A 14556-nucleotide genomic window follows, 5' to 3' on the forward strand; every position below is an offset into this window, starting at 1 on the left:
TTGGCATGTTGGTTAGGTACAAATCCATGGTCTCTCCAGGTGTTTTTTCATTTGGATTTTGAATGGTGATTTTCCATAAAACCCCATAAAATAATGGACAAATACAATTTTCTCAGAATATGCCCCAACGATTTTGATTAAAAATTAACATGTTATACCTACTCTTTGACTCTGAACAAAATGGTATAACCCTTATTGCTGCAAAAATTACAGTTCAAAAGTTATTGCAACGTTTGTGATTATCCCTTTTAAAAACCTATTAATTCACGGAAAATCGGATCTTCAAAAAAAGACTTGGCCAATTTTGATTCAAATTGTGTGTATGTTTTCTTTTTTAACTAAACAAAAATTACACAAGCCCTATTGCTGTAAAAATTACGGTTTGAAAGTTATTGCATTTTTTGTGATCTTCCACCCAATCCAACCATTTCTGATCAACAAGGTTTCGGCATTGGGTTTGCCTTTTTCATTTTTTCTTCTGTTGTGCTTCAAGTTCAACACAAAATTCTATACGCATAAAGGTAAGCAATAAACTGCACATCAGCTTTATTTACAAAGGTTGTTGTATTTTTTTGTTGAGTTTTTCATTTTTTACCTTTTTTTAATATTATAAATAACAGTTATTTACAAGAAGAAACCAATTTTACAAAATAGTTAAGATTATTGACAATATGAAATACCGTGTGAAATTCATTGTAATAATAGAGTAATAAAGCCGTATTTTACATAGATATATAAAAGTAAAATCCATTATTGTACAATACCATGAGGATGAGACAAAATCAAAAGGTATTTAAATAATAGTTTCATAAATACCCCAATAACATGAATTTTTACATAATTCCTTTTGCGGTTGAAAATGAGCAAAAACAAATTAAAAGGAATTATTAAAATAAATTAGTATTTACAAACTATAACACATATTTACATTTATTTACAAGTTATTTTCTTCCAGATGAATTGAATAAATGCAACTTAAAAGGTTTTAAGTACAGTAATATTGATTTGTGTGCCTACTCAGACGCGGTCAGATTTATTTCAACACCAAACAAAAAACTTAATTTGAAGTCTTTAAATTTTTGTTTATACTGAATTTACTATAAGCATCAATACCACAAATACAGATAAACAGACCAATGGACCAGTGATACAAAAATGTTGTATTTTCAGTATAATATATAAGAGAATGTATAAGTATACATTTGTCTGAAAGTCATAATACACTTATAGTAAAAATTTTGACTTAACCAGTTTAAAAAACAAAAATGTAGGTATAAAAATGAAACTATTCCCTACTCCGGAACAAAGAAAATAACAAAATAATTTGTACACAAGAAATTCTAATTACAATACAATAATTTGTACATAAATTCTCAAAATATGACTAGTTACATTTTTAACATCTATTTTGGAACATTTTCACTTGGCGTTGAAAATTGCAAGTTTATTGCCAAAGTCTATGAGTTCATATCACAATTTAATGTTTGTGAATATTGTGAAGAATAAAAATATTGTGTAAGAGATAGTGTAGAATAAAAAGAAACAAATAAATTTATGTTAGTCACCAAGCAGTGACCAAGAAGTCGTTAAAAAAATGGTTATTGGAAGGAATCGGCTTGAATGTAACAGGTCCTGCCAAAATAAACGGAGGAACTCTTGGATAGGGTAAGTGTGGAAAATATCTGAAATCAGAATAACTTAACTATTAAACCAAACATATTACAAACATCCGACATAAATAACTAACAGAGATTGCATCCATAAGCAAGCTGCAACTAATGTATAGGCTACTCTTCCCGAGATACAGTACAACATTTGGGTTGTTATAATTGTGACTTGTGTGAAAAATTTAAGAACTGTTAACATTTCCATCTTAGGCTGCCATTCCAGATATATTTTTTGCACATCATTTTTCAATTGGTTTCTATTTAGATGTGTTCATTAGTCCATAGAAAATGGCACTATCAAAAATTGTATTTTTATTTATTTATTTTTTGTCAAAGGCAAGAAAATTTTCTGTAACTGTTGATGATTTCATCAGTTGCTGCCGAGGGATTTAATGTTTTCTCTTACCACATAACACTTACTTAACTATAAAATTAAATAACTTTGGTATGGTATGGGTATATCACAATCTGTACGGCCTGGGGTAACATATGAACCAGGAACTAAGCTTAGCAGTTAGTTTATAAATCCCATACACCAGTAAAGTATCTCTTCACACAATGTGATTTTTGTTTTTAAGTCCCACCAATAGAAATTTTACACTAAAAATTGATTCCCCTAAGCAAGGAGTAAACGTATTACACAAAACTCTACGATAAAACAAGGTTAGGAATTTTGGTTGATTTATTTAATTCGACTCAGCATTACAGCGAGTATTTTCAACATGAAATTTCTATTTGTCAATATTGAAATTAGTTAAATCTATAATCTTTCTAAAAGTTAATCAGAGGATAATTAAGTCAAACAAAAATATTCCTGAATCTAGACTAATTATTTATAAATAGCATACCGTTTAATCTTGACTAGCTGGATTTAAAACGCAATTGTTGTATAAAATTTCAAATAAAATCCTACTGATTCCCATCACTATTTAAAGAGTGTGGATACTGAAAATAGTTTGAAGGTTTATTTTAACGTTTTTTTTTTTCCTTTTAAGATACTGAGGATTATTTAAAGCAGAATAATGTACACTTATGACTTAATTACATATCTTACTTTAACATTAACAAAGTTATTGGTACTTAAAATATAACTAATAGCAAACATACTAACGTTAACTACATCATTGACTATCTTAGTAATGGGTTGTCTTCAACAAGAATGATATAGACATAGGTTAGTAATAAAAACAACCTGGTTAGATTCAGATAGAATAAATTCAAACAGACATTGGTATTGTTTTTTCTCAATACAGATTGTTTTGCTTTTATTTTAAATTAACTAAAAGCTTATAAACAAGAAAACTATTATTTTACTGGATATTTAGTAGACATAAAATACATTACAAACATTGATAAGCCTCAAAAGTATAAGTAAATCATTTAAGAACAATACAATAATTAATTTATATTTTGGAATGGAAGAGAAGTCTTCATTTTTTGTATTTTGAAAAAAAAAAAATTCCTTAAAACTATATTGATAAAATTTCTGGTGGGGAGCTTAACTGAAGTTACTTTGCTTACATAACATTTTCACTACCTGTTATTGTTTTACCACTTTCAAAATTGTACAAAATAATTCACACATAAATTAATTAGTAAAATGTTTAACAAATTATATATTTAGAATTTCTTTAAACATACCGTTCATTATTACCCAAAGAAATGTATTAAAAATTAAATTCCAGTAGTTTGTAACTAGAAGTATGCTCTTAAAGAGTATCATGATAAACTTCTCATTATAAAACTATTTATCTCGCACACTATAAGTAGTTAGTTAAGCTATATGTACAAGTCATTATCATTATAAAAAAAACTTTGCTAACAAAGATTCCAAGTTTAATCAACACATCTTTAAAACTTATTTTTTGCTTTTTTTTGTCTGTCTCCACTTTTGTGTATGGTGAATTTGGCATGATGAAAAATTTATGTTTCAGACACAGTTCATATCACGTGTTAGTAAAAGTAAAGTATATCAATGCAAAGATTCTAATTTTTAACTTAACACATAACTTTTTTTGTAGGCCTATTAATAAAATTATACTTTTTGAAAATGTAACAAGATATTTAAATTTGAAAATTTAAGGTAACCTATCATATTACTCAAAAGATGCAATATCAAATATATAAAATAGTACTGTGGGAAAGAACTTTTCTTTGATACACAAAGGTTTTATCGGAAAAGAATGGTTTGTGTCCTCCATGATTCTAAAAAGTTGGTTTTATTGACTAGGCTATATGTCAAGTTATAGGCCTAAGCTTGAAATAAATTTGAATTAATACAAAGCATAACATGTTTTTGTATAAAAAAAAATATATTTTACTCTTGGAATCAACAAAACTTAAGTGCACATAGAAAAGAGGCGTTGTTTCTAGATTAAATCTCATGTAGGTCTACCCTACTTTTTTGCTTAGAACTACTGCAAGTTTAAGTACCCTACGGTGTCAAGTTTCAAAACTTAAAAAAAAACTATTAGTTTTTGGGTCAAAAATTATAACAGCAACATGGTTATTTTAATAATTACTTTGCAAAAATATAGTGTTTAAAATAGATTATTGTTTCAACAATATAACTATCCATATATCGCCATATTGCTATTTATTGTACATAAGTAGTTTTACCTGCAATAAAAAGGTTTAACTATACCTAAACAATGCAGACAAACGTGTTATTCAGGTTCAAATATCAGATGGAAAAGGGAAAAGAACAGACACATTAAAATTGCAATCAAATTTAAAACAAGAATTGAAAGACAGTAAAGTTTTGTTCTCAATTAACAAGGATAAAAATGTATGGGGAATACACACTTCTTTCTGATTTCAAACTTATTTAGATTAGCACACTTTCACAATAATAGTGGTATGACAACCAAATCGAAAGGCACTGACTTCTGCAAGGCGCTAATATGGTTTCATATTTGTGAGATTTTCCAAAAATAATAACATCAATATACAAACAACTGGGAACAGATGAATAAAACCATTTACACAAGTATAACCAGATATTATGACTGATATGTTCACTACCCGGGGATTCAGAGACGGAATGCATAACCAATAGCTGCAAAGTTTTTAGTTTCCCACCTACAATAAATTCACCATTATCAAAAGAACACGGTCAGTTAAATGCTGTAAGAAATCAGGAGTGACCAGATCTACAAACTACCTATATTAAGTAAAGTAACTAAATACGTTATGGCACCAAAAATATATTCATTGGCATCTTCTAAACGCAGGGAAGTCTGTAAAACTTGTGGATTTAAATAAAAACGTCTAAACCACTACAAAATCTAAGATTACCGTTGTTGGCTGATGATTTCGTTTTTGAGCCTCTGTTTGCTAAGGGTCCGTTTACGGTTGTTACTAAATGTCCGATGGAACCCATTTTGATTCGTAAAATGTTTACTGTTATTGTTGGTCTTTGACTGAGGCAAAGGTTGATGGGCTGGAGTGGTCGGGGTGGTGGGTGGCTGTGGTGGCGGTGGCACTTGGTTGCGCCGCTGCGGAGGGAAGTTGTGGTGGTGGTGGTTGTGGTGATGGTGGTGTTGATGATGTTGATTCCGGTTGTGACCTAAACAAATTTTTACTTTTTATCAATGAAAGACAAATTCTAAAAATATAGACCGATAACTAAATTGCTAAATACATAAATTATTAACAAACTCTGAGAACAACGACAACAAATTATTAACAAACACAAGACGTTGAACTGTAACCGTTTGTATTTCCACTACCAGTTGAATATTTGAATAAATGAATGAATGCTATTGGTCGATCGGGTCAAGCCATACCCCCAACCCATGAGTCCATGCTAACCGTCACCTTGAGACCTCAGTTATAGCCAGCTCCCAACTTGAGTAACTCTGTCCATTTGGTCGTTAGCAATTTTACAGTCAATCGTAGTTCTTATTAACTTCCTGATTCCCATATAGTGTAAGATGTCAGGGTGACGTAGAGCATTTAGTGACAACAATGATATCACAGTACCATTATTGTAATTTCCTTCATTCAAACTTACAACTTTTGACCAATGTTATGTCGATGGTTTTAGCAGGGTTCCTAATTTCCCCTTTAAGTGACGTATTTTACAAAAGTTGAAAGAGGAGTAAACGAGTATAAAAACAATTGAATCCAATTGTTGGAAACGGCCCCAGTTAGGGAAAATTTTCAGTCAAGATAATTTAACAGTGCCACATTTCTATTTACGATTTCCTTATCTATACCAAAATATGGTTTGTTTTAAAAGGGGCAAAACAAAATCAGTTGTGATTGTTGTTATGAGTTTTGTGTCTGTCAAAGTAAGTTGAATTTTGTTTACTTAACATTAGAAAAAACAGAGACAGCTAGCACATTCCATGTTAGTTGAACCAACTTGATATTTGCAATTATATGAAAGAGATTAGCAAGCTTGGCCTACTTACCCAATTGAGGAGACGTGTTTCGAGGTTGTTGTCTCCATGAGTTGGTCACCTGGTAGTTGACCATTTTCTGTTTTGCATCACCACATTCTGAGTCCTGTAAAATAAGCATACAACTCAAAATGTTGCTCCAACTAAACTTCTAGCAAAAGAGATAATAAGTTACTTGCGTATAAATTGTATTAGAAATGTTTACATTCCGAGAAAATTTACAACTACAATGGTAGGTAGACTCTTTGGGAATTCAATATGAAACCTGATTAATGGTGATGACCAGTAAGAAATATTCCACATAGTGTGCAAAAGTAGCAGACTGGATTTGAATATGAGATATGCAAGTACAGTATCAATAATGGAGACAAGAAATACCACAAGAAACGTTTAAACTTTAATTTCCATTTCAACAGCCGAAATCAATAATACTTCATGATGTATACTACAAATGAGTCAACACCACTGAAAATTTTGACAATTTTGCTTCAAGATTTGATTGGCAAGTTTGAACACTAAAATGCCAACATTGTTTCTTTCACTACCATTTTTTTAAATATAAACACCTGTGTATCTTTTCAAAATGCAAAGGCCGCAACTCTTCTATCATCGGTCTTCTATATACTAGTGACATCTTTTACATACACTTCATTCATCTCCTTTTCCTTTCCCTCCTCCAAATAATTGGGTATTATTCATTAATCAAGACCCAACTAGTTAATTTTGCTTAATATTTTATATCTCTCAAACTATATAGATAAACTAACTTTTCTATATTTGAACCTGAGATAGATCTGAATAATTTATATTATATTTATAAATATAATATTATTAATATATATTATTTATAAATTATATTTATAATAATTTGATAATCCTGAGAGTAATTTAAAACATGCTAAATTTCTGTAAGGATAAAAAACATAGAAATCATATTATAATTAAAATTTTGATTAATGATGGGCCGATTCCTGAATTGGTCGATTCCAATACCAATTCCGATTCTAAAATTTTAAGTTTTGATTCTCAATTCCGCACTCGATACCGATATATGATAAAAATTAATTTAATAACACATACAACTTATGTGTGCTTCTCGCTATCTCTATAAATAAAGGAGCATGTTATTTTTTTTATTTAACCTTTACACAATAATACAACTTACATTGCTATTGATTAAGGTTACATAGATTAGGTTAGCCTATGAGGAAAATAAGATAGGCTTCAAGAAGACATGCATTTTAGCATATTTTATTAAATTAAATTGAGACAACAATCACCGGTTTAGGTAGGCCTAAAATGTTAACTGTTTTTGTTTGTATACGAATTTGTACATCTAGGCCTACGATGACTGTTCCATATTGCTTGAGTTATAAACTCTCAAAGTCATCTTCAATATTGTCATCATCAATATCACTTAAATTACTTAAAGAAAAAAGTAATTTAAGTCACATTAAAGTCATGTAGTTCATGGGGATCATAATCTATTTTGAACAACTCATGACGCACGCACAGCAAACAAACAACAAAAGAACAAACCAAAACATAAACATAGGTTAAACCATAAATTTCCCTTTTGCAAACTCACGACAGCTGTTTCAGTTCAGTCAGAGAGAAACAACATATAACGATAAAATACATCGCTAAACGGCATCTCCAATAGTCACCATAAAGCCCTGAATTAGAACCTGCCCAATATGGGGTGGGCGATACTTATCAAGCTCTTAAGCTCTTAATGAAATGTACATAAACCCATCACGAGTTAGAAAACGCGAGTTATACTGGTACCAATGACTATACACACTTTATGTGTATTATATTTATATTCAATGCTTGTACCATCTGGCAACATTGCCCTCGATCTGACAACATGGTGGCAACTAGAGTTCTGTTGTTCTGTTATACTAGTTGTCACTGTTGTCAGTCTCAGTCAATTGAACACAACACGTCATTCATTGTGAAATGCAATGGCACTCATGAAATGCAAAGGCAAGCTATTTTGGATTATAAAACTATTACGAATGTGAGATAATGAACTTGGAATTATTTATATTAGCTGACTTCAGAGTATTCCAAATAAACTATGATGTGCCACTCTACAACCTTCAATGTCAGTTGAGTTTAGCATCTAAATTAATCTCACTTTTCAGAATCGGTATCGAGTATCAGTGATTCTTCAATCGGCCCATCCCCACTTTTGATGTTTGATTTTTAACCCCAAGAACAAACCCAGGTTGTGTGACCCATATAAGTTTCAAAGTTTTATTACTCAAGTTCTAGTTTGGGTTTCGAGATTAGAAATCACTCACTGAGTCACTAGAAGCAAAAGAAGAAACAGATCCCTCACTGCTACCACTGGATATGCTCATAGTTATACGGTTGTTGGATTTGATCACTGGGTATTTCTCTTTGATCCACCTTCTGTAGTTGATCACTTCATCAGTCACCATGACAACTCTGGCCAAAATGCTGAAACATCCCAAAACTTGTTGATATCACTTCAAATAAAATATTTCAAATACATGTTGTACTGTCAGGTGATCTTGTTTTTCATCAGGCAACACCAGGTTGGTGTTGTGAAGTTGTCAAAAACGTAAGTACAAACCCAAAAACAATGACACACAAACATTACACACAAATTTGGCCAATTAAAAAAATTATTGTGGATGGGTGGTGTTACTGGCAGATAGTGAATCATAACTACATGTGTCGTTATCGGAGCGTGTATACTTATCAACCCTACTAATATGTCTTTGTACTTCTATTACTGTAGGGCATTGATTAAATGAAGTGTACCGATTTAAAATTCAAATAAAAACCTCCAGTTTCCTGCAAACAATGAGCAAATTCAAACCAGCCAATCACAGCCTTGACCGTTAAAAATCTGAGTGGAAGGGGCAACAAGATGGTCAGGATAAAGTCAGCTAGTTGGTGGTCGAGATTGGTTAAATAAACACATACCAGTTGGATCAGCAAATTATTAAAAGTTTGTTGCGTTTTGATCGCTTATCAAAATTAGAATCTTAGGCTAGGATTATACTAGGACGCTGGCGTCCGGGATGCTGGCATCCAAGAGGCTAGCGTCCCACCTCGAGCCGAAAAAAGACGTGATTTGTGTTGGGATGCTAGCCTCTCGGAATGCCATTTTATTTCAATGTTTAGTCACTTTTTGTTTATATCTATTTAAATAACATTAGGTTTAACGAGTACCAAGGTTTGATGCTTTAAGGGGGCTAATAAAGTGTGTTTTTTTTAGTAAAATACTGTATCATTAGGTTAGTGTAGAACAAATTGGTTAAGTTTAATAAAAATCTATCCATACACAAGCAAATTCCAACACTTAACAAAATCTAATATATAAAATTCTTGTGTCACAGTGTTTGTCTGCAAACTCCTCCGGAACGACTTCACCGATCGTTATGAAATTTGGTGTGTAAATTCTGTAGGTATGCGAATCGGACGTAAACTATTTCCCGTTTCGAAATTCTTAAAAGGGCTCCGCCCCAGTGGCTCTGGAGTTTCCCATGTTAACCTTATGAGAAATGGAATTAATGAATCTTAACAGCTGTTTCAATTAAACAAGTTGGTTCTGTTCTATGATGTTCAATAGCATTAAAGTTACAAGAATTACCAACAGGGTGCAGCACTATTATTTCTTTTACATTTATGACAACAGCTAATTTGCAACCAAAAGGTGAGTGAGCGTAGCGAACGAACTTCAACCTGGAGGCGAGTTAGCGTAGCGAACGAGCTAACCTGAAGGCAAGTGAGCGCAGCAAACGAGCTCCAACCTAAAGGTGAGTGAGCGTAGCGAACGAGCTCCAACCCAAAGGTGAGTGAGCGTAGCGAACGAACTTCAACCTGGAGGCGAGTTAGCGTAGCGAACGAGCTAACCTGAAGGCAAGTGAGCGCAGCGAACGAGCTCCAACCTAAAGGTGAGTGAGCGTAGGGAACGAGCTCCAACCCAAAGGTGAGTGAGCGTAGCGAACGAACTTCAACCAGGACGTGATTGAGCGATGCGAACGAGATCATCTTGAAAATTAAACGTAACGGTACTTTCTTTCCATCGGTCTGTCTTAGGGGAAACCTATAACTTAGGCGATACGAAGTTCGCCGGGTAGCTAGTTTTCTATAAGAATAACATGGCAATTTTTAATATATACTCTTTTTTTAATTTTCTCCATAACTAATAACAGTACAAAAACACTCAAATATACTAAGTTATTTGTTTTTAAGCTCATTAAAATTGTCTAGAGAGAAATTATGATTTTTTTAGTTTTATGGTTCAAAAATTACAAACCCCCTTTTTTTAGCACATAAAACCCCGTTCCCAAGGTATGTTCATGCTGGTTCGCGAACTCATTCAAATTTATCCCACCCTTCACCTTAAAACCAAATTTCTTCAAAATAGAACAAAAGTTACTCCAGTTATCGCGTTTACAGACATATATATATTTAATATTTAAATCTATACGAACGGATGGTGTTTTTGGCCTCTGGGGACATCAAAATGAAAAAGTAAATCGGTCCCGGGCCTAGGTCTTACCATGCCACCTACGGTAATAACTTCGAGCTTTCGGTGGCTTTTTTTAGCATCCGACGCTAGCATCCATAGTATAATCGCCCATATTTGATTTAATGCCCCGCTAGGGTCCCGGACGCTGGCCTCTCGGACGCCAGCGTTCTAGTATAATCCTAGCCTTAACTTTGCAGGCCTGTATCTTTTAGAAAGTACAATTCTCGCAAAACAAGTTCTAAATAATTGATTGTATTATTTGAAATTCAATTTTGTCTAATTTTAAAACCGCAGAACCCGACCAAGGGAACGTGACAATTGCTTGATCCGGACGAAAAAAAAAATTTGTCGGCAAAACTTAGTACGGACGTGTAAACTTGCCACCGACTACATTATTATTAAAAATAAGTTTATTGGGGTCAACCCAAAATGTAAGTAATTTCATTAATTTATATTAGTTATTAGTTCAATAGTTATGCACTATTGTTGAGACATTTTGCTGAGTTTAATTAATATTTAATATATGTTGCATTGATGTAAAATGTGTTGCAAAAGGCTGGCTTTGTATTAGCCACTCTGTGTAAATATATTAGACATTTATCAGCAAATAAATTATCTGTCGTATTCTGTTAATCTCAAGATTAAGTAACTAGAGTTTTAAATTTAATTTCTGATCATTGCATTGTATTATAACATTTGCCAACAAAGTTTATCATTCCAAATCAAATTCAGTGTCTGAACAATTTGGGGTTTATTAATATATTATGGGGCCTAAATATAATTATTAAGGCTAATAAAATTTTGGAGGAAGGCAAAGCAGGAGTAAATTCAAAATAATTCAGATTTATAGGCTGTCAGGTCGAGTACCGTTAAATTCAATGATTCTCACAAAGTTATAGTAGTTTACACAACAATTGCGTAAAGATAGTGTTAACGACGTGAGTAGAAAATTTAAGGTGCGAGCCTTGGCGAGTGCCTTCAAAACTTCTACGAGTGTCGTTAACACTATTTACGCGAGTTGCGTACACTACTTTACCTCCGACGGTGTTTTAATTACTAAAATCACTACTCATAACTTATAAGAGAGGTTATGTTTTTGTTTATAACCTCTAATTGCCACTGTCAGTGATGCAACGAAACATTGTATCAAATACTAATTGCACCAATTAACAATTAAATTGGCCTGAACAGCTGATTAGTTGAATTTTGAATCATTACAATTTTGCTTCTCCTCTCTTAATCCTTGAACCTCATTGGTCCGTTACCCGTGTTGTTATGAGTAAAACCATAGACAAAAAGAAATAAATATAGACTGTCAGCTGTGCTGCGGTTAGCGTATATTCCGGCGCCAACCGCTAGGGGTAATGCGTAGTTACGGCGCACACCGCTGCAGCATCAAGCGCTAGCGACCGTTTCCATAACAACTTGGTAGTTGGGAGTAGTGTTGCCAACTTTGGAGGAATTCCTCGGAATTGGAGTTTACTGACTTATTTAATATTAATAGTCCAAGCATATGAGGAAAAAAGATTGTGTTTTCAGGAAAAAATTCCCGAAGTTTTTTTCTCAGTGGTTTCTTATGTATTTTTTGGCGCTGAATCCGATTTTAAACTTTGCCACCTCGCCAGAGGTGAGCTAACTTCAGAAATCGCAAAAAACTAATAAAATACTGTACTTGTTTTACTTTTTTGCGTATAACTCACAAACGGAGTATTTTTTTGCAATAACTGTAATTTACTAAATTAAAGTGCACTAAATTCCCTACAATATACATATAATAACTTTATTTCTACGATGTTCCAAACTGACGCTAGAGCACGCTCAAAATTAATCATTTTCTTTTACCTATTGAAAAACATAGGAAACACCATTATAAATCCTTGGATTAGACACCCAACAAACTCTATTTCATGAATATTAATTATTTTATAATTATATGGTATAATTAGGTCACATTTAGTGGTAAAAAAAATGTAAGTGAAGTTTATAGACGGTAACCATAGTTTAAAAAAAAACTTAACAATTTTCAATTTAAATACATTTGAAAATTATTATTATAAATCATAGGGTCGATTAAAAATATAGTTTAATATGCTGGGGCTGCAGAATAGATACCATTTTCCCCATATATATTATACATTATATAGATAGTATCATTATAAATGGACATAATATACATATACAGAAAATAGACTGGGATGTTGACTGAAATGCTGTAGACGAGATTCTATTTTTTAAATTAACATGTACAACTATAGCTTTTATTTTCCTATTTTCACCTCACTTGCCATCTTTATTTTCTTGAATGTCTTTAGTGCCTTTACCTTGTTGGAATAGAGCGGACGCCGAGTCATAAGACAGTTATAAGATATAACGACTTCTATACCTATCTTTGCCGGTTTTCTAATCCCAATTCAACATTAACGAAATTACCGAGGCAGGGGAGAGACTCTTAGTGGCCTTGTATGGTGGTAACCATATCACTAACAAGCTGAATAAGCTGCGATTCAAGAGTTGTATTACATCAGCTTATAAGATGAATGGTAATATATTATCTCTTCTATTAACTGAAGCTGCAGCTGAACAACACTCCCAGAGGGTATTTTCCCATGTTCAAGAAAGAAGTTGTCACCCGAGGATTGGGGTTGGAGAAAGACTGCAAACTCATGTGTTCCTATTACTACCTTACGGAGCCCAGCCCCATATGCTCTCTTGAAATTGGTAGCATGCTCATGCAAGAAGGTCACTGCGGCTGCTGACGAGTAGGGCTTTTTTGCTCAAAAATATGTGGGAAATGTGAGGGGAACTCCTCCAACTCCGAACCAACCATCGTAGGTGATGAAGTAGAAGATGTTCCCTTGGATGAGGACGACATCCCAGGCCCTTCTATAGAACATCCATCTCAAAGCTCAGCCCACATCCGAGGACCCCTAGCCAGTCAATAAAATAAAGCCGACAAGTGAGGAGAAATAGGAAAATAAAAGTTATAGTTGTACATGTTAATTTAATAAATAGAAGCTCGTCTATAGCATTTCAGTCAACATCTCTGTCTATTTTCTGTATATAGTGTGTACATTTTATAAAGATACTATCTATATAATGTACATATATGGGGAAAATTGTATCTATACTGCAGTCCCAGCATATAAACTATATTTATAATTGACACATTGATTTATAATAATAATTTTCAAAGGTATCTTATATATAAAAAAATGTTTTTCTTTTCCGACTACGTTTGGCTCTTCTACCCGACCGATTAACATGATTGAGAGCTCAAATTGAAGGTATGCACGCACAGATTTGCCATCAAGCATCGGCATGTATTTATCTATAATCCCACTCAGGTTATACGTAAACGAAATTTGCTCTACATGTATTTCTTATGGGAGATAAATTTGGTTTCTTTTTTCCGAGTTCGTTTGGCTCTTCTACCTGACCGATTTTAATGATTTAGGTCACAGATTGATGCTATGCACGCAAATATTTAACACCAAGAATCGGCATTTTTACCTACTAACTGAATTACTTGACTAAAAAACATAATTTGATTATTTTCGAATTCTAACATCAATTTTAAGATGTATTATACCAATTATAATTATACAATCCTATATATTTTGGTCTAAGAACTTTCAGTGAAATATCTGCTTTTACTTAAGCGATTAATATACTGTTTTGTTCAATCAAAATCATAACTTGGATTATCCCTCGGATATTATAATTATTTTAACGCTGTGGAGCAGCATGGGTCCTATAAACTGAAAATTGTTTTGTTATTTATTTATTGCTATGGTTACCGACTATAAACTTCACTTACATTTTTTTACCTCTAAATGTGACCTAATGATACCATATAATTATAAAATAATCAATATTCATAAAATAGTTTGCTGGGTGTCTAATCCAAGGATTTATAATGGTGTTTCCTATGTTTTTCAATAGGTAAAAGAAAATGATGAATTTTGAG

The 14556-nt window shown here is 32.7% G+C and overlaps 1 protein-coding gene across 1 annotated transcript in view; it reads right to left on the reverse strand.

Annotated features, from left to right (window-relative positions):
- Nucleotides 1-570: 570 nt before the first annotated feature.
- Nucleotides 571-14556, reverse strand: part of LOC128996051 (non-canonical poly(A) RNA polymerase protein Trf4-1-like) — a 51340-nt gene continuing 37354 nt past the window's right edge. The window contains exons 7-10 of the mRNA XM_054421188.1: nucleotides 8383-8542; nucleotides 6086-6179; nucleotides 4965-5235; nucleotides 571-1682 (exon numbers count right to left, since the gene is read on the reverse strand). Coding sequence (XP_054277163.1) covers nucleotides 1562-1682; nucleotides 4965-5235; nucleotides 6086-6179; nucleotides 8383-8542 — 646 coding nt within the window. The 3' untranslated portion in view covers nucleotides 571-1561. The remainder of the gene's footprint in view (nucleotides 1683-4964; nucleotides 5236-6085; nucleotides 6180-8382; nucleotides 8543-14556) is intronic.

Source organism: Macrosteles quadrilineatus, unplaced genomic scaffold, assembly GCF_028750875.1.
Source record: "Macrosteles quadrilineatus isolate MER2022 unplaced genomic scaffold, UCM_ALF_1.0 Scaffold_5__1_contigs__length_97177068, whole genome shotgun sequence".
Classification (NCBI taxonomy): domain Eukaryota; kingdom Metazoa; phylum Arthropoda; class Insecta; order Hemiptera; family Cicadellidae; genus Macrosteles; species Macrosteles quadrilineatus.